Source organism: Leishmania martiniquensis, chromosome 25 (assembly GCF_017916325.1).
Source record: "Leishmania martiniquensis isolate LSCM1 chromosome 25, whole genome shotgun sequence".
NCBI lineage: Eukaryota > Euglenozoa > Kinetoplastea > Trypanosomatida > Trypanosomatidae > Leishmania > Leishmania martiniquensis.
In genome coordinates, this window is record NC_090160.1 from 66,800 (window position 1) to 88,502 (window position 21,703).

The window sequence follows — 21,703 nt, forward strand, 5'->3', positions numbered from 1 at the left end:
GTATGTGTGTGTCCGTACGCCGCGAAGAAAAAAGAAGGAGACAAAAACTTCGTCGTTTAGGGGTTTTATGTAAGGGAGTGAATTTGTGTGTGTGTGTGTGTGTTTGTCTCGAGCCGCCCGTGAGGGAAGGTGACGGGACAGGGAGAGCCAATAAAGCGCGAACGAAAGCGGCGACGAAAAAATAGTGAACAAGAGGAGGAGAGAGCCACAAGCGCTGCCTCCAGGGAGGTGAACAGAGAGAGAAGCACACAGACACGCGTTTGTCTTCAGCTACGGCGCAGATCGTTCTGTGTGGTGCGCACGAATACTTTGTGTGTAGGTGTATGGAGAGAGAACGCTAGAGCAGCACAGCCAATGCTGTTCCGTTGATTGCGAGCTCTTCGTTGCTCGGATCGCTGCAAGCGCGTGCCCGTGCGCCAGTGTGGAGGAACACTTCGTCTGATGCGGGTGTACTACGGAACAAGAGAGAGGATCAGAAGAACCTTGCCGGGTACCTTCTGCCTATCAGTGACACGCCGTGAAGCAGCAGACGCACATGAAGGTGAGACGCAGCCAAGGAAAGAGGTAATAATGCCGTGTGGTCTCGTGGGCGGGTCACACCAGCAGGCACGCGCACACGCGCTTACACAAAAACAAATGCACACAAAGAGGCGACACAACCGCCAATGAAAACGGTAACTGAGCGGAACGCAAAGAAAAGGGAGAACACATGCAAACGAAAAAATCTGTGATTAGTGCGAGTGCGCAGCTGTGGTGTGTGTGTGTGTGTGTGTGTGTGTGTGTGTGTGTGTGTGAGCCGTTGCGAATGGATCGCTCGTGAAAATATGCACAGCTCCTCACCAGCGGCCAGACAAACAGGGGAGGGGTGGGAACAGGAGAGGCGAAAAAGCTCAGCAGCGGGACGCTGCGGCACCGTTTTGTTGTCGAGCGTTTTGGAGACGTCACAGGGTGGCGCCAACGATCTCGAGCCGCAGTAAATGGGCCCAGGGACGAGACAACAGAGAAGGCGGTGGACAAAGTGGAAGAAGACAGCACAGAGAAGAATTGGGGAGACGATGAGCGCAGTCGCATGCGTCTGTAGTTACGCCGTGCACAATCTCATACAAGGGTGCCTATTCCACTAGAAAAGGGCATGCAGAAGAGCACTTGCACCTACCGACTGCAGATCGAGGGGGGAGAGGATACGCGCCTTGCACAAGTAATGACAGAGGGGGCGGCACACAGAGAGAGAATCAAGGCTGAGAAGTCGAGTGGGCTGGAGGCACGAGAGGCACCTCGCGGGCCTCGCCCATCCCTTCGTAACGAATCAACCGGCGTCATTCGTGTGGGAAAGCAGGAACCAGCACGGGTGTATCCCTTGACGCCCTCATCCCCACCCCACCCCCCTCCCTATACACACACGGATATTACTTGATTCAACTATGCACGCCACCGTGTCTATCAAGGGAGCATGGCACACCTATGGGTGAGTGGAGGGGACGTACGCGTATTACGCTTCTGTTTCGCTTCGGCTCAGCTATGGATTAAAGGAAATGCTGGCCGCCCGCGAATGTCGATGCACTATCCGGTGCGCGGGCGGACGCACATGCGAAGACGCGCACGTCTCCCTGCCAGCGGCGCATACGCCCACACCGAGCACTCGCCTTAGGATGGCGCGCACAAGCTGCGCCAAGCAACATCGCAAGAGGGAGAGAGCGCAAAGAAAAGGGTGAGGGCGAAGGCGAGACGGTGGAGAAAAGGACGCGGTCCAGTGCCACCTTCAGTTCGGACGTGGTCGAGTGTAGCGGCGACTTTGGTAGCCACCGCCGCCGCCACTCCCCCCAGGTACACTACCATGGCCATGGCCATGGCGGTGGTTGCTACCGTTCCCACTATTGTGACCGTGGTTTTGTCCCAAGTGTGCGCGAGTCTCCTTGGTGAGCTCCGCGTACATCTCCGTCTGTGTCTGTATGCCTTCCGTTTGCAGCACTCGCTGAAGCACCATTGGCGGCGCCGTCCGCATGCGGTGCTGCAGGCGCTTTGTGTCCCGCTCAAAGCCCGCGACGAAGAGCGACTCCGCCATATCCACCGGCGGCGCAAAGGTGAAGGCGGGCGCCTCATCATCAGAGAATTCGTCTTCGTTGTCGCTGGGCAGATCCTCGTCGTCTACCTCACTCTCGCAGAGGAGAAACCCCGGATATTCGTTCAGTAGACTTATGCGCGGGTCCGCCGGTCGCGGGGGCGGGTTGAAGGGGGGCGCCACCCTGTCGGTGAAGCGGCGACACATATCGATCACGTCGCCCATCTCGATCCATGCAATGGGGAGGCGGTGGATATTCTCGCCAAACACACGAAAAAGGTTCCCAACGGACATATCCGCTGCCGTCACCTCCGCCAACGCGACTTCTTCCACACCCTTCTTCGCCAGCCAGCAGTCTCGCACGACACGCATCGCCTTCATGATGGGTGCAAACTGCCGCGTCGAGCCGAGGCGGAAGCGCCGCACCGCCGCGGCGCGCTCGAGGCAGTCAGCGAGGGCGTCGAGGTCACCATCATCACACACCTCGCGCATCGATAACACACGCTTCGCAGCGTGCGCTAGCTCTGCGATGGGGCCACGCCCCTCCGCGTCGTCCTGGAGACCTAGTGCAATCTGAGCCGTAATGCAGCGGCGACAGTTCATGTGGCGCGCAAAATTGCGGCCGCGCACTACCTTCGAGCATGCCGGGCACTGAAGTGACTTCCACGTTGCCTCCTCGCCATCCTTGTCGTTTGTGAGACGGACAATCCACTGACCACCTTCGCTGACGAGGCGGAACGTGGGAGAGTGGATCAGCAAGAACTCACGCACGTTGCCGAACTCGGCGACCGCCTCCCTGTTCGCCAGTGTTGAAATGCGGCTCACAATCACATCCAACTCAACCGCGCCACCGCACGCTGCGACAGCGTCCCGGATGAAGCGCACACCGAGCGGAAAGTTGCCGCGCTTCACGCCATGCTCGTCGCGAGGAAACTCCAAAGGCATCTGAATATCTGAGAAGTCGGGGTATGGCCCGTGAACACCTTCCGCCTTGTCGCCGCACGCCCCGGCGCCTGCCCGGGTGACGACCGCGGCATCGATGGTGTCCTGGCGCACGCGCTTTAACATTTCGTGCTCCTGTCTGCGGTCCTGCTCTTCGCGGCTCCGCTCCATCATCTCGCGCAGGCGTTTACGACGCGCCTCATTGTACTTCTCCATGTAGCCCTCCGGCAGCGCCTGCATGAAGCCGCGCGGGGCATTGGCGTCAGGGCGCATTTCCGGCACCACGATCTCGACCGGACGAGAAGGCGCGTAACTACTTGCCACGCTCATCGCCATTTGACTGTCCATCGTCTTGACCTGCAGCGAGTGCTTGTGCTCCACCGAGCGCTCAACGGCGATCGCCTTCGTCATGAAAGCCCCACTCGTGCGGAGCGCCTTCGAGTGCGCTGTCAGCGCGGTGCTGCCCCGCTGCTTATGTTGCGCAAGCCGGTTGTTGCCGTCCTTCGCCGACCCGGACGCCTTCGCGTCTTCGCCGAGCTGCAGGAGGATGAGGGACACCATCGGTTGCCCAAAGGTGATGGCCAAAGAACTTTTCAAGAGCGTCACGAAGCCTTGCCACTCATCCGACGCACGGGGCGGCGCGTAGTGAGTGCATAGGTGGATCAGCGTCGGACGCAGGGATTCACAGAGGAGCGAGTGCTGCTTCGCCAGCCGATCGACGAGGAGCCATAACATCAGCCGCTGAGCCCCAGCCGAAGTGGACAGCGCGTTCTCCAGCGCATCCAGGAGTTCGCTCACGTTGCCGAGGTGCGACTCACATTGCCTAGCGATGGCCGAGACCTGCGCGTGCGTCGTAGCATCTGAGATGCCGGCGATGGCGTCGCAGGCCTCGGAGAGAGACATGGCACAGGCCGCTTGCTCAGTAGGTACAAAAAAAAACGAGGAAGTAAGCCGCTCCGGTGTTGGTGCGCAGACACGCAGACGCCTGTGGCCTCGATGTGGGTGACCTGCGCGTTGGGCGCGCGCTTCCTTAGCGTAACGCCCGCTCAGCATTAAGAGAAGCCACGTTTCATTGACGAGGCGTGGCGAAGGGCATGGACGAGGAGGGCAACAGTAGCATGCGACAAAGCGGAGAGAGGAGTCCCCCACCTCCAAATCCGAGCGACATCAAAAAAGAATGGGGTAGACAGAGGTCCAAGAACGGGAGCAGAGGAGAAGATGGGGCCCCCAAGAACCTCCCGAGGAGGCGGCGACACGAGCAAGTACGCTAGTGGCAAGTATCGCGTCGGTGATACGCGTAGGATGCTGGCTTGCGGCGCATGTGCCGAAGCTTCGCAACCGCCGCCCCGCAGTCAACATTACTTGCCGCCTTCGTGTCCATTTGGATGAACAGCACACGTGTGAACACATGAGCAAAGCGCAACGTTAGAGGATGAAGAGACTGAGGGGACCGGCGTCCCACGCGCGCGTGAGAGCACAACGAAGAGAGAGAAAAAAAACGAAGGAGTCATTAAAAGGGAGAGACGCAGAAGAGGAAACAAATTGAAAGGCAAATCAACAGCAGAGCACGGCCGACTTTCTCCTCTCCCTTTTGTGCGTGTATGTGCGTGCATGGGGGAAGGGTGCAGACACCGACAGAGAGGGTGCAGGGGTATGAAAGGCGTACAGAGAGTAGAGACCCGACACCATCATACCTCACCGCCACCGTCATCGCCCCTCCACCTCTTCTCCCCCACCCCTGGCCCCCCTCCGCGCGACTCCTCCGCCAAAGTGGCTACAGATTCACGTAAAAAGCGAGAAAAGTACACGTTGCCGATGAGGAGTGCGGTGGGCTCGGCAGACGACGTTTGAGAGGAAAAGATGACGGCGGGTGTGGGACAAGCGGGAGAGGGGGGTAGAGAGGAGGACGTCCAGTGCATGAGTCCTTCTTCACTAGCCGAGAAAAGGGGAGGAGCGGGTGCATGAAAAAAAAAATGACCTTCACAGCAGCGGTGTGGGGGCGGGGGCGCGTATGGCCGCCCAGTCACTGGGATGGTCGCTATACGCCACAGCACCTGACCTCATTCTCTGCCTCTGCTCTCAGCGCTCCGTCGCTGCGGAGCAGCAGTGGTGCCGTGATGATGCAACTCGTGTGGATGGCCATAATGGCCCACGTGGACATCTAGGCCGTGTGCTTGGTCGGAGTTCAGCTGGGACCTCGACTGAGCAAAGCGAAGGGGAAATTGTTCGGCGAACTGCCTCTGCGCCGGAGATGGGTTCACCTGGACGCGCTTCTGCTGAATGAGTTCCACGGCTTCGGCAAAGGACATGCCACCACAGGTCGTCAGGTAGCACATGGCCACCATCCAGCTACGCCCCTTTCCAGCCTTGCAGTGTACGTAGACGGTTTGCCTACGCTGTTTGATGCAAACCTCCATGCGCAGCACAGCCTCAACAACGGCTGCCAGGGGCGTATGGGCCGTTGTGTCTGCCATCGGCACATGCAGGTACTCCACTTGCGGGTTGACACGCTTGCGCCACTCCGCCTCCTTGGCAAACTGAATAACGTTCATACCGAACCCATTAAGCTCCTCCTCCTCCAGGCACGCAATGACAAGCCCTAAGGTCTGCTGTCGCTCGTCCAGCTGAGCTCGCAGCTGCGACAGATGATCACCACTACTACCAACCTGCGTTACGACAGGAATGGCGCCGAGCACCACGTGCTCGGTGATCCAGTTCCAGTGCAAGAAGTCGCTTGTCACGCCAGTGACGCGTCCTACGTAGCCCGGCAGCGCCGTGGCGACCAGCGAGCCCCAAAAGTAGGCCGCCTTCCCCGCACGTGAGAAGGCTGCCGCTGCGCTTCGCTCCGCCTCCTCGCTCCCTGCGGTGCCGCCGCTGCCCCTCCGTCCGGGCGCGCCTTGGCGCAGTAGGCGCTCTCCTTCCTCGATGAAGGCGTGGTAGCGGCGATTTAGCTGCGTGAGCTCCAGGTCCTCCGCCTCCGTCAGACTCCCCCCCTCGTCAGCGCGCTGCTGCAGAAGGTACAGCCGCGACTCTTCCTCCCGCGTGAAAGGGCCGCTCTCCTTCACAAACGACGGCATCCCGTTTCCCTGACCCTTTTAGGGCACGATGAAGGGAGCGTAAGGATAAGGCTGCCGCCTCTGTGTTGCGCGTCTGATGCACGTCCCCACGTTGCCTACTTTTCTTTTTTTAGTGCGAATGAATCAGAAAATGTGCATGGACTCTCTGCGTGAGAACACAGAGCGCCCTACCAGCAGTGTTGCGTTCGATGTTGACACGAAGTTGAGCTGGCGTGCACGCATGCACGCAGATGACTGCTGCGGCATGCGGTGGCGTGGTGCACACAACAGGGTAAACGACAAGAGGGTAAGCATGAGATGACGAGCACCAATATGGGTCGGGTTAGTCAACACGAGGCACATGCACACACATATGCGCACAGAAGGAAGCATACGCATGGGTTCGTACGCTCCCTTGCGACCGGCAGCTCAGAGAGAGAGAGCCGCTATACACGATCCAGCGCGCCAGGTCGAGGAAAAGCACTGCCAGACAAAGACGGAGGCGCACCGCTGCGGAAGCGGCACTTCCGCCTCCCTCTCGTTACTCTTTCGCTACTGAGCTCCCACCACTTAGCGTTGCGTGTCGAGGAGACAACACCTGTGGTAGCTGTAGAGTGACGCGAATGGGCTGCTGCCGCTCACTTTCCCTGTGAGAAACAAAACTTTGCCTTCTCTACTCGGCGAACAGAAAACGCGGGAAGCGGGCAGGCGTCAACACGCAGGAGCTCACTGAGGAGAAGGAAGAGGCACTTGGCAGTGGCACTCCAAGCGGCGTCGCTGGCTCAGTCGACAGGGCCCCGTCCGCGCACCACGCCGTCCCAGCGAAAACCAGGAAGGATCCCGTACGCGTTGTGGTACGCGTGACGGCCTGCCGTCCGGTTTGACGGTGCCGTTGCTGGCGCATACTGAGCAAGCAGCTTATCCGTGCAGCTCCTCTGCGCACAAATGTGGTTCAGTGGTGCAAACAGCACATTCAGCAGGTCGGCCGAGAAGAGGCCCCTGTACTCAGCAGGAACGTCCGCGTCCTCCTCGAGGTACGCGTGAGGTTTGGCGCAGCCAGCAGCGCTTGGATGCGCCGATTTCGGTGCCTCCGCAGCGACTTGCACCACATCACCAGTGTCGCCCGCATCGGCGAGAGTCACTGGCTCCGTTACCCTGCGACTGACAGGGGCCTCCACTACGTCACCCTCTGCTGCGCCTTCTTCTAGGTTCAGTATCTCGTCCGTTGGGAAACGCATGCTAGCGGCGTGCGGGAGAAGCGGCGTGTTCGAGGGGAGCACAACGTACTCGTCATTGTCATCCTCGCTGTCGAGGCGGCGCCGCTTTGCGGGGGCACTGCGCATAGATTCAGAGGCTCTGGTGCAGGCGAGAAATGGGGCTCCGGGGAGCTTCCTATGCTCGAGTGTATGCGTTCTTGAGGAACGTTCGTATCACTCTCCGCAGAGGCCGTGCACGTTGTGAGCTCCGTGTGCTCTCGGTCGCTGCCTTCAGAGACGCCGCGTAGATGAATACGCTGAAGGGGGACAACGCGGTGAACATAGGGCTCAAGCACAGTCCCCCAGACGTGAGCGGAAGTGCATAGGGGAGAGAGAGGAGTGAGAGGCAATGCGCGCAGCAGCATAAGAGGGACGCGAAAGCGCGACAACCTAGACGACTTCCGCGGGAGAAGATGCCTGATGGAACCTTGAAAACGGAAGGGATGGAGTCCAGTCTGCAGTTCCAAGGCGAGGCGAGGCGGTCCGGCCGTCACGTACCTCTGCCCTCCGCCGGAGTAGCAAAAGTTGGATGACACTGACAATACCCGCTAATCAGGGGGGCAGAGATCCTAAGAGAGGAGGAAGGTGGACAGGTTCACTGATACACAAAGAGGCCTGCACGAGAGGAGCGAAACTGCACACCCCGTCCCGCACGCCCAGACGCGCTGGCGAAGAGCGCAAAGGCGAGAGGAAGAACCCACACCGCCGACATCTACGCAAGCAAAGGGGGCTTGCCAGCCAGAGAGAGCCCGAAGATACGTTACACGACACCGTCAGCTACGCAGCAGGAGGACGCGGGCGCCGGCGCAGAAAGGAGGCGCGGTGCAGTCTATAATGCGGCTCCTCCTGCATAAACTCTTCAAAGGACAGCGCTCTGGGTTGGCGGCGCTGCTGCGACGGTGAAAGAGCCGTGCTGTTTCCCTCGTGACTGAGTGCGGAGCCGTCGCCGTGAATATGCGAGATGTGCGCCGAGGAGGTGTTCGGGATGGGAGACATGCGCGGTGGCGTGAACCGCTGCGGTTCGACGGCGGCAGGTTCGTCATGGCGGCCGCCAACCACTGGTGTGGCCGTGTAGCTGGAGGCGTCCGCAAGGTTCTGCCGCACTGACGGTTTAGTGAAGTACTGCGCCAGATCTGTTCGAAAGCTGCACATCTCAGCTTTGAGCTCGCGCAAATGGGTCTCGTATGTGTTTTGCAAGCAATGAAGCAGGTTGTCAGACGGTGGCGGTGGACCACGCGCAACCTCCTCCTCTTCTCGGCGCTTCATGAGGTTCTCCAGCTGAAGCCGCTGAACGCGCTCGCTCTGCAGCGCAGCCAGCGCGTCACGCAAGCGATACTCTACCTCCGTCGCGCGCTCCTGCACAACGCGCAAGTCCTCTTCTGCGATGCCGCTGCTCGTGCGCGAGACGCGCGGTGGCCCCGGCTGTGCCTCGGCCGCTGCTCGCGCTACGTCTGCCGCACGGCGCGCCTCCTTCACAGCGGCCTTGTCAGCAATGGACGCTCGCTCCCTCTTGCGCAACTCCGACTCGAGATCCAGAATTCGCTGCCGATACCTCCGCTCATTCGCCACGTGCGCCTCTATCTCACGTTGGTGGAGCGCCACCAGCTCCGTGAGCTCCTCCACACGCGCCTCGAGGATTGCCACGTCGCTTCGCAGAACGCGCTCGGCGTGATCGCTGCCGTGCTGCCCTGCCCCTGCGTCTTGCTCCTGCCGCGGATCCCGTCGCGAGTGCTGTTCCGCTGTCACGGGCTCACTTCTCTGTAGCGCCGCGGGCCGATTGCCCTCACAGACGCGATGCTGTGCTAGTAGCTCTCGACGAAGCGCGTCGTTCTCGCTGACGGCTGCGTTGCACGATACCCGCAGTGCCTCCAACTCTGCTTTCAGCTCGCGACTCCTCCTTTTGTGCAGTCTGACGTCCTCCCTCGTATCGCGCAACTCTCCCGCGCACTCGCGCATCTCCGCACGCAGTCGGCCCATAGCCCGCTCCATCACCACACGATACGTGTCAAGTTCGTGCCGCGCGGCTGAGCGGTCTTCCGAAGCGCCACGCTGTATCGACTCGCGAGGCGAGAGTGCCGCGTGCCCCACCGGCTCCGTCTGCACCGCACTGTTTTCCTTCACGCCGCGAAAATCCTCCACCAGAGGTGTCGCTAGTGATGCCGCAGGAAGGTCAGAGGCGCTCTCAGTCATTCGATCCTGTGCGGCCGCAGGCGTGTCCACGAGGTGAACCTGAGAAGCAGAACTGCAGTGTGCCGAATTCGCCGATGCGCCGCCGCGAGATGCAGCGGCGCCCACGTGCATTGGCATCTCACTCTTTCTCGCCCTGAGCTCAGAGGCTGTGTCAGCACCCGCGTTCTCCACAGCTGGCGCCGGGGCAGCTTCAACGCCGTGAGCAGACACGCCGCTCGCACCCGCAATCGCTGCGGGGTGGCCGCCATGTGGTGGGGCGCTGGATGCGTCTAGTAGAGAGATGCGGGAGCTGTACAGGCGTGCGGCCGTCTGCGCCACGGCGAAGGCCTCTTGGAACGTTTCCGGCTCCCTCGCCTCAGCCAGGCTCACGGGTGAGAAGCACGCGACCCACGCCCCTGGCTGCTGCCCGAGCAGCGCCGGCTTCAAGAGGTAGAGCAGCTTTGTTGCCGTGAAGGTGACCGTTGGGGAGCGACACTCCACCAATGCCGCGGCCGAGGAGACCGCATGACGCGACGACTTCATCCCACGAGCGACCTCCTTCACCGTAAAGGAGATGAGCTGCATAGTCGTGTTTGGTAAGCCAGTGGACTCATGAAAGGCGAAAATGAAACTGATCAGCTGGTGCTTGAGGTCGGCGAAGGCAGCCGTGATGCGGTGCAGTACGCTGTCCAAGGTTGCCTCCGAGTCCAAGACCACGTATTGCGCGTCCTCGACAGAGGTGAACTGCTCATGCGTATCCTCGAGTATGGTCGGCTGCCCAACAGCAGCACCACGGCTACGGCCTGGCATCATGTCAGTCAGCGTGTTGTTGTCCTCCAGTGTGGTAGCACTTACAGAGACGGAGGTGACGTTTGGATGGGCAACGGCGGCGCGTGCAGTGCGAGCCAAGATGCCCTCTACCGGATCTAGTAGTGTGTAGCGACGGTGCCAGGATTGACCATCGATCACCACAACTGCCTGTGACGCACGGTTCGGCGTCAGCACTGTGGCAAGGAGAGGCTCGACCACCTCATCCTGCAGCTGCGTCGAGGAGCGTGTGTGCACATCGAAGTTGAGCGTTTTCCGCGCCCGACTATCCACGACATCCACGACGGTGATGCTCGTCGCTGTTGTGTACAGAGAATAATAGCGCTCGATTTGCTGCGCGGCAGCTGCGTTGCCATGCTGCGCCGACAGCTCCGATTTGTCAAACTCACGCACGCAGACGAGCATTACAGAGCTGCTTCTTTTCAACACAGCAAAGGCAGCTTTCCTGCTTCTTCCGGGCGGGTCGCTGCGCGAAGCTCACATGCACGCACACGCTACCGCCACAACCTCACGTAGACGTCTGGACAACACAGCGAAAGAGGGACGGGTAGAAGAGGGGAAGGTGGCGTGATACACAGATCGGGGGGAGCACATAGACTAGACCGCAGCCGTTGCGTCACAGAGACCGTCAACAGCACTCGCTTACGCATACGCAAGAGCAAAAGGCTAAGGTTAGGAAACGCGACAGGTACCTCGGCAGCCGTACACCCAGTTGCCCAGAAAGGGCACAGGCAAGGGCGGGCTTGGTGCGGAAGAAAACATTCGACGCTCACACGCCCCTGCCTGGGACGTCGAGCGCTGAGTGCATCAGCGAAATATATATATATATATGTGTGTGTGTGTATTTGTATGGTTGCGGCTGGGAAGGAGAGGGGGAAAGGCCCTGGTGCGATTCACACAGGCGAGGAACACAACGAAGAGCCAACACCTCATGCACGCACACGCAGGCACAAACTGTGTCCGAGAGGGCCGGCCAGATGCGTCTTTGTCCAGCGCTACTCAGGGGGCCTGCGCGCGCCCTTCCGTGCCCGCCTATGTACATGGAGGGTGGCCCACAGGCATGCGCTCCCCACGGGCCATCACGAAGCGAGTCATCTCGCGCCAGCCGACACAAGAGCGAGAGAGAAGGCATGAACGCCCGACGCCGTGCGTGCGCAAGACCCCAGCTATGCATGCCCGCCTCCATCGTCCTGTTCTACGCGGTCTTCCACAATAGCACTGACAATTGTCCAACGTACAGGTAAATGAAGTTTTTCGTCTCGTGCTCAACATCGGCACCGAAATTGCGCCCCACAATGCAGTGCCACGTGGGGTAGTAGCGCTTGTCGAACTCGCGCTTGATGTGCGCGGCCATCTCCTTCTCTAGCTGATGCCCTTTGATGGCTTTGGTGGCGATATCTAAGGCGTCTGCCTGCATCTCTGGACTCATGTCCGCCACCTTAACGTCGAGCTTCCGCTCGCTCATTCTCTCGCCAAAAGAGCGGTGATGCGTGTCAAGTACGAATCGTCGTCTGCACGCGCTACAGTGCAGCTTCTCGTTCTCTGTGTTCGATGCAGATCTGCTCTTTCGTCACGGACTCGATCGAGCGCAGTTGCGCCAACGACAACTACGCGCTTGTTCGTTCGCTTGAGGTGCGCGGGGGGAGAGGAGGGAAGGGGGAGCAAAGAAAAGGGGTGACGATGAAGCGGCGCCTGTGAGCGCTCGAGCACTCGAAAGCAACAGGTCGTAGGGCGGTTGGAGGGTGAGGCAGCAGCGGTCTAAAGTGATGCGTCCCGCCGTGTGTGCACACCCTGCGAAGGCGGTCGTGAAAAAGAGGAGGGAGGAACACCTCCGAGAGGTACGGGCGGCGATGACGATAAGAAGGATGCAGAAGGTTGCCATGATGAGGTGAGGACGCGAGGAAGAGGGCCGGAATACGGCCACACAACAGGTGTGCCGCGCGCGCGGTCTCGTGGGTACACCGGAAGAAAACGACAAGCTCGGCTCCACTCCTTCCCATCCCCTCCCGCTGGAGCGCACGCTCACTCGACAAGAGGCGCCCACAGCCGCGTGACGTACCGAGTGGTAAGAGCCACAGAGCATTCAGTGGCGCAGACGCACATATGCGTCGTCACAGCCGCCCCCATGCACCGTCACCTCCTCATGAGACCCGCTCCGTTACCTTCGTCTACCCTTTGGCTTCTCGCAAGAAGGAGCGACAGAGGGCGAAGATACTGAAGGAATAGCGGGCTGAGAGAGGGCATATCCGCCCCCTCACTACGCCCGCTTCCCTCCAAACCTCCTCACCCCTCAGTATCTTGGACGCTCAACGCACACACGTGCCAGCACAGAGTCACACTCAGACATACACACCCACCCACCCACCCACACACACACATACAGACATGCAAGTCTGCACCAACAACACATTCTGTGCAGACACGCACGGACGGCAAAGAGAAACCAAAGAAAGACGTGCCGCACGCGCTCCAACGCATATTCGTCACTCAGCAGGTTTGGGCACCGACTCCGCTACATCATCTGCAGCATCTGGCGATGTGGCCATTGCCTGGGGAAGCACCTCGCTCACACCACCAGATGAGCTTGCGCCCGCTACCTTGACAGTCACGCCTTCTGGCGCCCGCTCCGTTCCTTCTTCGTTTTGCGCCGGCCCACTCGGCGCCGTGCAGTCGGGCACCCCCACACACCCCACAGCGGGGCCACCGCCATCAGCGGGCACCAAAGGCGGAGCGGCCGCTGATGCTGAATACCTTGGAGCTACCTCCGCACACGCCTCCACACGCTGGGGTGTCGCAGGGCTCTCCGCTGGATGTGTGAGCGGGACAGGGGCCATCGCACCCACGTGCGGAGTCGGCGTCAGAGCAGTCGCGGGCGCCGCCGAAGGCTCTGCTAGCGGTGGTGATGCGGCGTTCGCGGCGGCCATCAATTGTTGCAGCTGCGCTCTCAGCTGCTCGTTCTCCAGCTTGAGAGAGCTTTGCTTCTCCATCACGTTTTTGGTGATGGCGAGAAGCCGCTGATTCGCCGCCTCCATGTCGGTTGTTTTCTTCTCTGACTTCTGCAAGCGCTCGCTCATCTCTAGCCGCTCTGCCGCCATACTCGTGAGCTTCGCCTCGAGCAGCGAGGAGCGGTGCTCAAGTGCACAGATCTGCGCCTCAGGCGATGGAGGCGGCACCACGCTTGCAGTCCCCGCAGCGCTGCTACCCCCGACAGAGTTGTCTGGCACCTTTGAAGCGGCAGCAGCACACAGGCCGGCAGCCTGGGCGCCCGAGAGACTCTTCAATGAAACCTTCAACAACCCCGCCTTGTGCAGCGTATCTTTCAGCACACGAACGATGTTCATCATTCCGGAGCGACTCAGTGAGTCGACTAGCAGCGCGTCCTCGGCCTCCTCTGCCCCTGTATCTAGCTTGTTACCGCGCCCAATATCCACCTCTCTCCCAGCACCCTCGGCGCGATCGAGACGCAGGGCGCGGATTTCCGCGTCCAGGTTGCCAAGCGATTCCTGAAGAGACGAGAAGAGGTCTGTGAGGCGAGCCGCCGTGGGGTGCAGTACGGCCGACGAGGGCTCTTCTTCAGACGTCGGTGTGCCTGGCAGCTGAACGAGGCCGGTCAGCTGAGTCTGAAGTGCAGCATTCTTCTCCATCAACGCGGACTCCCTCGCCAGGCTCAGGCGCAATTGGTCACTGAGACGGCTCGAATGCCCTTGCAACACCACATGCTCGCGCGCCAGCTCTTTGAGACGCAGCTCCGCGTCGTCCTTCTCAGCGACAGCCTGCTTGACCTCGCTCAAGGAGCGCTCGCACACCTGCTTAGCCGCCGCCAGCTGATTCTTGAGCACCTCGATGCGCTCCGTGGCCTCAGCCACATTCAGCGAGTCCTCCACGGGAACGTCATGCATCAGTGCCCGCTCCACCACCGTCACGTGGTTCTTCTCTAGCAACTCCTGGCAAACGCTCACCTGTGCTCGCAGCCTGTCTCGCTCGGCCGTGATACGGCGCATCTCTGCCATCAGCTCACAGACGTACTGCGCATCTGACACCGACGCGTCTACAAGCTGGGACCTCTCGGCATCCGTGCTCTGCAAGGACGAGCTCAGCAGTACAAGCGCCTCTCGCAGCGCAAACCGAGACGCGCTGAGGACCGCATTCAGCTTCTCCATGGATTCCTCCGATGCAAGGGATGAGGCTACAAGTGTGCACGACTCGGTGCCGTCGCGGCTACCGGTCGTCCGCGCGCCTTCACTGGGTCGGCCCTCAGCTGCGGGAGGTCGAGTCCTCGCCATCTCCGCCTCTCGCACTTGTGCCCACTGACGCATCAGTTCCTCAATCTGATCGGCGCATAGCTCTCCGTGCACCGCTGCAGAGTCCTTCAGGGCCGCCGTTGTGGATAAAAGACGCTCCGCTTGCGCTTCGACCACCTCCACCTGCTGCCTCCACGTGGGGCTCGCGGAAGGCAGAGCACTGAGGTCCACAGGGATCACCTGCAGAGCTGCTGCGCTCAGTTCCGCGTTCGCTTGAGCGACCCGCTGCAGGGCTGCCGTGGCCTCCGTGGCCGCGGCACCGTACTCCCTCGACACGCGCTGGGCAAGGAAAAGTTGCCTCTCGGCTCGTGTAGCGGCCTCCTCGAGGCTACGCACACGTGTGGCATACTCGCCGCGGAGTTCTTGAAGAGCCATCGCCACCTGGTCTGTCTCGGCATCGCGCTGTAGCTGCTGTACTTGGGCAGATAAGCGGGTCGCGTCCGCCTGCGAGCGCTGAAGCTCGTCGCGGCACACCTTTAGATTTACGGCAAGCTGAGCGGCGTCATCTACGACCTCTGTGTATGCCCACCGCAGTCGCTGCATCTCCTGCGAGATGGCTACGTCCATCTGCGGGTGGAGGCGCTCCCGCACCATATCCGTGATGCGCCGGTCCGCAATCTCGCGACGCTGCTTCTCTTCCAGGTAGCGTTGGTGCACGACGAGGGCGTCATGTTGCACGCGCTTCACGACGCCCTCCAGCCGCGTGTAGCGCTGCTCTGACTCTATGACTCGAGCCTCCTGCTGCTGCCACGAGTCGACCAGATCGGTCAGCGTCATCTCCCTGTGCTCCAGCAACCTGAGCGCAAAGTAGTGCGGCGCACTCGACCGCAGCGACGGCTCGGGAGGTGGCGGGGGGGTGCTACTCCGCTGCACCTCAGCGGACGCGTCCAAAGACGCACCCGCCATTTCGGCCCGAACCGCCGCCACAATATCGTTGAACCCAAGGTGCTGCTCCAGTAGCCGTACGTGGCGCTTTGCTCGGCGCATGTCTGCCCGCGCCGACTCGACGTAGCGGCTCTTCTCTGCAAGCTGCCCCACTACTCGCATGAGCAACTCCACCTCCTGTTCATGGCGAACCAGTCGGTTCTCGGCAAAGGTGCAGGCTGCCTGCAGCTTCGCCACGAGCACGTCACGCTGCATCGCCTCAATCTCAGCCTGGAAAGCGCGTGAAGAAGCACTCTTCACCTCGCTAAGGAGCGTTCGCGTGTAGCTTTGTAGTTGTTGCACAAGAGTGCTATTCAGTTGCCGCTCGGCTGACAGCTCGGCATCGACCAAGGCAAGGGGCCCTTGAAGGGCATCATCAACGTGCGCCGAGAGGGCCTCGAAGACATCAGAAAGGCCCTTATCTGCTTCGTCTCGCAGCGACTGAATGAGTCGGTCCTTGACGCCACTGCTCACCACGCCACGAAGGCGCGCGAGCTCGCTCGACACGAGCTGAGCAGTGTCCTGTGCATGTTGCTGATGATTCTTCGTCGACTGAGTCTGCAGCTCCCTTACCTGCTGCGCAAGCCGTGCTCGCTCATCGTTGAGGGTGAGCACGTACTTGCCGTTGATCGTAGCTATCGTGTTGACAATGTGGGTAGTATGGGCCAGCACGTCCTCAACGCGCTGCTCCTGGCGCTTTGCCTCCGCCTCACGCTCCCTATGTCTCTTGAACAGGCCTGCCGGGCGGGCCGAGTCGCTTCTAGCAGAGCTCTCCCTCTGAGGAAGCAGCATGATGCGTGACAACATGTAGGTGCGCAACAGATAGCAAAGATGCACTGGGCGCCCGTGCCGTTGTATGTCGATTAAAAGGGAGGATTTAAAAAAGACGCCGCAGTTTCGCCCTCCAGAGGTCTTGAGAAAGAGTAATAAAGAGAGAGTACCAGTCCTATCGCGCTCGCCTTCGCCTTGTGTGTAAGTGTGTGTGTGTGAGGGGGGGGAGTGGGAAGGGGGCAGTGTGTGCCAGCGGGATAGAGAGAAAGGGAGTGGGTGAAGGGAGGGGCTGCCTCTAACGCGATAGTCTTCAACGCCTGCGTTCCTCGAAAGCTGATAAACCTTCCAACGTGTCGGTGGCAATGAAAGGCACAGGCGTCACAGTACCATAAGGGGCATAGATATGAGGTGAGGCGATAAGCGGCGCAACGGAGAGGAAAGGGGTGGGGAGGTGGGGACTCGAGGGCGTCGCGCAGCAGAGGGGGGAAAGCGTGGAAGGGGGAAGAAAGGCAAGCGAGCACATATGCGCGCTTCGGGGCCGCCGGCCAGCCGTTGGCAAAGAAAAAGCGCTCACTTCCTTTCGCGCTTTTGTTGTTGAGTGCGTGTAGGGGTGCGGAGGACACCGGAGAAAGTGTTCGGGGGTGAAAGGGGCGGCAAGTCGAGCGAAAGCTCGGTTGACACTAAAGAGGTGATGGAGAACACCTCCAGAGATGCAGGTAAACAAGGCAGAAGCAGCAGTGACGCGCAAGGTCGGCCAGGACGGCCGCGGAGCACACTTACACGCGTACCCAACAAGGAGGAAGTGAAAGGTGGAAGGGGGAGGCGGCAGGCGGCCGCAGCAAACCCGCCCTTCACGCCTCGCCTTCACCAGCCGGCGGGTAATGCCAGATGCGGCGAAGGGAAATCAGAATGCGGCTGTGGTGGCGCAGGCGAACGCTTGCGTTGGTTCCAAGAAAGAAGGCCGGCGAGGAAGCTGGCGTGTGTATGGTAGTGAAAGGGGAAGAAGTGGGCGCCAATGATGGCTGCCACCAGCGGTGAGCGGCGGCCAAGAGCTTCAGCGTCGCCATTATCGCTTTAGACATGAGCTGCAGTCAAACACAAGCACGCACACATGCACACACACACACAGAGACTGACACGCAACGTCTACCTCGCTTCCTCCCCGCCGCTCTGCAGCCGCTGCTCTCCCCGCAGGGATGAAGGACTGTGATGCCCTAGCCGTCACCGCCACGAAAAGCGATTGGCGCTGCGAGTTGTCTCTGCAGGCATGTGGACGTACGCGCTGACGCATTCGCCTACGCCTCCCCCTCCCCGTGACCTCTGCTTCCATCAAATGAGGCACTGGCGGTGGAGGAGGCAGAGAGGAATGCGTTGACAGAAACTCGGTTGGTGGTATGAGGCCGTCACATGTGCGTAGCAGAGGGGGGCGAGAAGAGGCCAACGCGCTCATCGCACCGGCCGCGTGAGTGGGGCAGCGCACGAGTAGCCACAAGAGCGTGGCCCGGCTGCTCGCCATATCGTACGTGTGCAGTCAGCATCTGCTGAAGAGACGGGCCACCTGCCACGAGAGTACGGCTAAAAGAAAGCTGGGTAAGCATGCAGCGCGGTAACCACTAATACGCGTCATATGACGTCTGCGAAGATTCCTCGTCGGACGACGAGCCAAGTCCGTCTGGGCGGAGTAGCGCCGCCATCTGCTGCTGCGCCACGCTGGCGTCGACGCGAATGCGGTGTGGGTCGAACGAACCCTCCGCCGCTTCGACGGCCTGCACATTAGGCAGCCGCGGCGAGAGCCCGTGCGAGGCAGATCCTGTCGAGGTGTGAAGAAAATGCGGCAGCAAAGTGACGCCAACGGCGCTGATCTTCCGCTGCGTCTCCTTGGGCAGCGGCGGCGCAGGATCCACATCAACGACGCTGTCGGGTGCGTTCGTTTGTGCATCATCCTCTGCACTCGCGGAAGCCGCTGTGGCCGGCATCAGCGGCTTCGGATTTGCCTCCACATGCCCTCCCGAGAGAAGTGCCCCGTCGTTGTGAAGGGGAACACGTGTGAGCTGGCGCAACACCGACTGCGTTTCCTCTGCCTTACGGCGTTGAATCGCCACCTCGGCAAGTATTCGCTGAAGAAGGTCCTCCATCCTCTGCTGCCGGGTGCCCACGCTTTCGACAGCGGCGTGGCAGCGGGTGATGTTGTCGTTGAAGTCGTGCACGCCTCGCCACGGGCCTGCCACACCTGCAAGCACTTCCGGCAAAAGTGCTTCGCACACCGCGGGCTCGACTTCAGGTCTTCCAGACTTCAGAGATGCCTTCTTTGCTTTTGTGGGCATATTCTGTTCAAACGTTTTGCCGCTGCACGCGCGGGCGCTGGTCAGCGGCGAGACTTCGGGTAATGTCACATCCACTGTCAGGGTCTCCTTCGACGTCACTTGCGCTGAGCAAAGCGACGCGCAATGGCTGTGAAAAAGGCACCGCACAGCTTCGCCGACGGCCTCTGCCCAATCCCTCTCCACAGCAACACGGTCATTCGCCTCCAGCAACACCAGTTCGCTCTCGATAAGGTCGTCGATTTCTGCTTGCATTTCACTCGTCAAAGCGCGCTCCTCTGCCAGCTGCATCTCATAGGAGCTTCGCTGCTGTTCAAGGGTCCACTCCAGTCGCCTGATCCTGTCAACCGCAGAATCGCCGTCCGCGGGGATTGTGGCTTCAGTCTGTGCTGTAGAGAAGAAAGTGCAGTGGGTGGTGGCAGAATCACTTCTCACTCCACTGTGCCCTGCCGAGGCGTAAGGAGAGTCAGCAAGATGCTGCGTGTCCACTGGCGCCGTCACAGACCGCCGCAGCGAGGGACGCGGCGAGCTCATGCGGCGCTCACAGCCTTCCCGAGATGACCCTAGCAATGGCACTTCTGGAGAAAAGCTGCTCGAGGCGTTGGCGCGGGAGCTGCCCCGTTTCGCAGCAGCCCCCCCACCAGCAGCACCAGCGCAGCCGCTGAGACTTTGGCCACATGCCCCGTGCGCATTCGCTCGGACTCTCGCCACCTCGGAGTCACAAAGCTGCCGCAGCAGCAGGGTCTCGTCTTCCTCCGCTACTTCGACGTGAGCACGCACCGCCGCCTCCGTATTCTCGAGGACGGCACGGGCAACTCCCTCGTGCTTCTCCTCAGCAGCGGCAACTTCTCTTTCCAGGTCCTGCACTCGCAGCCGTAGTCGCTCTCTCTCCCGCGACAACGTCATCGCTTCCATGCCGAGAGACTTGGCCTCTTGCTCCATGCGCAGCATCTGCGCGGCTGCCGCGTCCGCAGAGGCGAGGACGTCGTTTCGCTCCGTCACTGCGGCGGCTCGCTGCGCCGTCGCTTCCTGCAGCTGCAGTCGCAAGGAGTCTATTTCGGCCACGTACTCCATTTCGATTTGTTTAAGGGAGCTTCGCAAACGATGCGTTTCGCGGCAGGCTCGACATTGGTGAGAACAGTCACTATCCCTCTCTGGCCAGGCGCCTCGAGAGAGCACCGCCGCGCCCCCTTCGTCGCCTTCGCTGGTATCGCACAGCACCGTGTCGTCCATGAAAGGCACGCACGCCCGCAATCCAAACAGCGCATCGACACGACTACCGGCGGCCATGGGAGAAGGCGACGGTAGCGTCCGCCGCGGCGGCGTGTACGCACTTGAGAACGACCAGGTCCTCGGCATCTCTGCTTTACCTGCCCCTCTGGCAAGCGTGTGCGTCTCTATGTATAGGTGTATATGTTCCTGCGTGTATCTGTGTCTGTTTCTATAAGAGCATATGTCTGTGGATCTGCTAGTGCTTGTAGAGCCTCCCGATACGTGCATCGACGACGATGTCGGCGTGCCCGTATGTATTCGCGGGCACGCGCAACTCCGCTCGAAGGGTCTTCTTATGCAGGACAGAGGCAAAAAGGGGAGAGGGAGGGAGGGAGTCGGCAGAGGCAGAGAAGGGCAACAGCGGATGGGTTTGGTGCACACACGCGCAGGGCCGCTTAGCTGTTACGCGGCACTGAGATACACACACAGACCCTTTACACGTAGAAAAAAAAATAAATGCACACGCATGAGCATGACTGCAGACGCGCCCGTTTCCCACAGCCTTGTTTGGCCCCATTCACCCCTTCCACCACCCACCCACCTGTAGGGATGAGCACTCGACAGTGTGCGTCTGTGCGTGTGCGTGCTGTCTTTGCACGTCTTTCGTTGAAACGGTGTGAGAGCAGAGGCCGACGCCTCGGTGCGAGCTGCCGCTCCCTTTTCGTCATCGCAGGAGCAGCTCCACTTCTGTGCACTCGTCGTGAGCAGTGAAGGGGAAAGACTGGAAAGGGGTCGTGCAACAGTGGCCACAAACATCACCATCACGAGCGTAATGACTTCCGTCATCGCCAAAAGGGTGTTGCTGCGTTCGGCCCTCGCTGATGCCCTTCTACTCATCACGACGCCTCCCCGGCCCCACACGACTCTTCGCGCACTTGGCACTGAGCGCCTCAGCCGTGGGTTCATCTTTGTTCGTCTTTCCGCCCCATTCGTGCCTACTCACGCGGTGCGGACGCCACCGTCGTGAGAGAGCGTTGGTACCTAGTAGACAGGTGTACTCAGGTACGATGGAGACGGCATCCAGAGGCCGCCTTCCCGCGCTGGGCCCGCCGCGTGCCCACTGCACGCACGTGAATGAGAAGATCGACACGCACGGCCACACATCACCTCTCGCCGTGCCCTGCACTGTGCCCGGCCGGTTTCCGTTGCCCTTCCGCATGCCTTCCGCGTGAGCTTGCGGCGAGGAGGACACCGCACGGGCATCGGTGCATGGCGCGCCGGCATCCGATGCACGTCACGTCTAGGGCCCCGCCCGACAGCGTCATCCGTGAGGACACCGGGTGGGGGGGGGGGCACAGAATAGGGGGAGGAGGAGGGAGGGGCGAACTACTCGCATGTCAGCGCACCCCACCCCCAGCAGGAAGTCACCCATCTTGAGGATAGGGCCATCGGAAATCATGTCCGCGACGCTAAAGCCGCGTATCGCCTCAATTCGCTTTACTTCAATCCATTCCGCTATGTGCCGCAGCGACGATTCGCACTGGCGGCGCACAAGGGGGATGACGGTGGCACGACTGGAGGCATTCGGGTCACATTAGCGGCAGACGCGCCGTTGACCAGCGGGCCGTCCGTGTATGGGGATGTGCACGTCGCACACCCTCCGCCCTACCAACCCGGGGCGGCTGGCGTCTGGGGTTTTTGCTTGAACGTGTGGCAAGATGACGACGGCGCTCGGCCGCGCCTTCCGGGCGATGTTTGCGCCTTGAAATTCTGGCGTCTGTTGCACGACCACGCCGCTATCAGGAGATCGTTGCACAGTTTGCATTTTCCATCTCCGGGGGTGCTGCAGGAGGCGTGCCTGGAT

General features: G+C 60.7%; 7 protein-coding genes across 7 annotated transcripts; all 7 read right to left on the minus strand.

Moving 5' to 3' along the window:
* Nucleotides 1–1,759: 1,759 nt before the first annotated feature.
* LSCM1_05217 (uncharacterized protein) lies at nucleotides 1,760–4,054 on the minus strand (the record flags this gene model as incomplete). Its single annotated transcript, XM_067322690.1, has 1 exon — nucleotides 1,760–4,054. The coding sequence occupies one exon, from the start codon at nucleotides 4,052–4,054 to the stop codon at nucleotides 1,760–1,762; it is 2,295 nt and encodes a 764-aa protein (XP_067178055.1).
* A 1,007-nt stretch (nucleotides 4,055–5,061) lies between these two features.
* LSCM1_05218 (uncharacterized protein) lies at nucleotides 5,062–6,078 on the minus strand (the record flags this gene model as incomplete). The annotated part of the gene is made up of 1 exon (XM_067322691.1): nucleotides 5,062–6,078. One exon carries the CDS (start codon nucleotides 6,076–6,078, stop codon nucleotides 5,062–5,064), a length of 1,017 nt encoding a protein of 338 aa, XP_067178056.1.
* Nucleotides 6,079–6,839: 761 nt separating this feature from the next.
* On the minus strand, nucleotides 6,840–7,400 carry LSCM1_05219 (uncharacterized protein; the record flags this gene model as incomplete). Its single annotated transcript, XM_067322692.1, has 1 exon — nucleotides 6,840–7,400. The coding sequence occupies one exon, from the start codon at nucleotides 7,398–7,400 to the stop codon at nucleotides 6,840–6,842; it is 561 nt and encodes a 186-aa protein (XP_067178057.1).
* A 690-nt stretch (nucleotides 7,401–8,090) lies between these two features.
* On the minus strand, nucleotides 8,091–10,715 carry LSCM1_05220 (uncharacterized protein; the record flags this gene model as incomplete). Its single annotated transcript, XM_067322693.1, has 1 exon — nucleotides 8,091–10,715. The coding sequence occupies one exon, from the start codon at nucleotides 10,713–10,715 to the stop codon at nucleotides 8,091–8,093; it is 2,625 nt and encodes an 874-aa protein (XP_067178058.1).
* A 790-nt stretch (nucleotides 10,716–11,505) lies between these two features.
* On the minus strand, nucleotides 11,506–11,775 carry LSCM1_05221 (uncharacterized protein; the record flags this gene model as incomplete). The annotated part of the gene is made up of 1 exon (XM_067322694.1): nucleotides 11,506–11,775. The coding sequence occupies one exon, from the start codon at nucleotides 11,773–11,775 to the stop codon at nucleotides 11,506–11,508; it is 270 nt and encodes an 89-aa protein (XP_067178059.1).
* A 1,018-nt stretch (nucleotides 11,776–12,793) lies between these two features.
* On the minus strand, nucleotides 12,794–16,327 carry LSCM1_05222 (uncharacterized protein; the record flags this gene model as incomplete). The annotated part of the gene is made up of 1 exon (XM_067322695.1): nucleotides 12,794–16,327. The coding sequence occupies one exon, from the start codon at nucleotides 16,325–16,327 to the stop codon at nucleotides 12,794–12,796; it is 3,534 nt and encodes a 1,177-aa protein (XP_067178060.1).
* A 1,592-nt stretch (nucleotides 16,328–17,919) lies between these two features.
* On the minus strand, nucleotides 17,920–19,986 carry LSCM1_05223 (uncharacterized protein; the record flags this gene model as incomplete). Its single annotated transcript, XM_067322696.1, has 1 exon — nucleotides 17,920–19,986. The coding sequence occupies one exon, from the start codon at nucleotides 19,984–19,986 to the stop codon at nucleotides 17,920–17,922; it is 2,067 nt and encodes a 688-aa protein (XP_067178061.1).
* Between the last annotated feature and the right edge of the window lie 1,717 nt (nucleotides 19,987–21,703).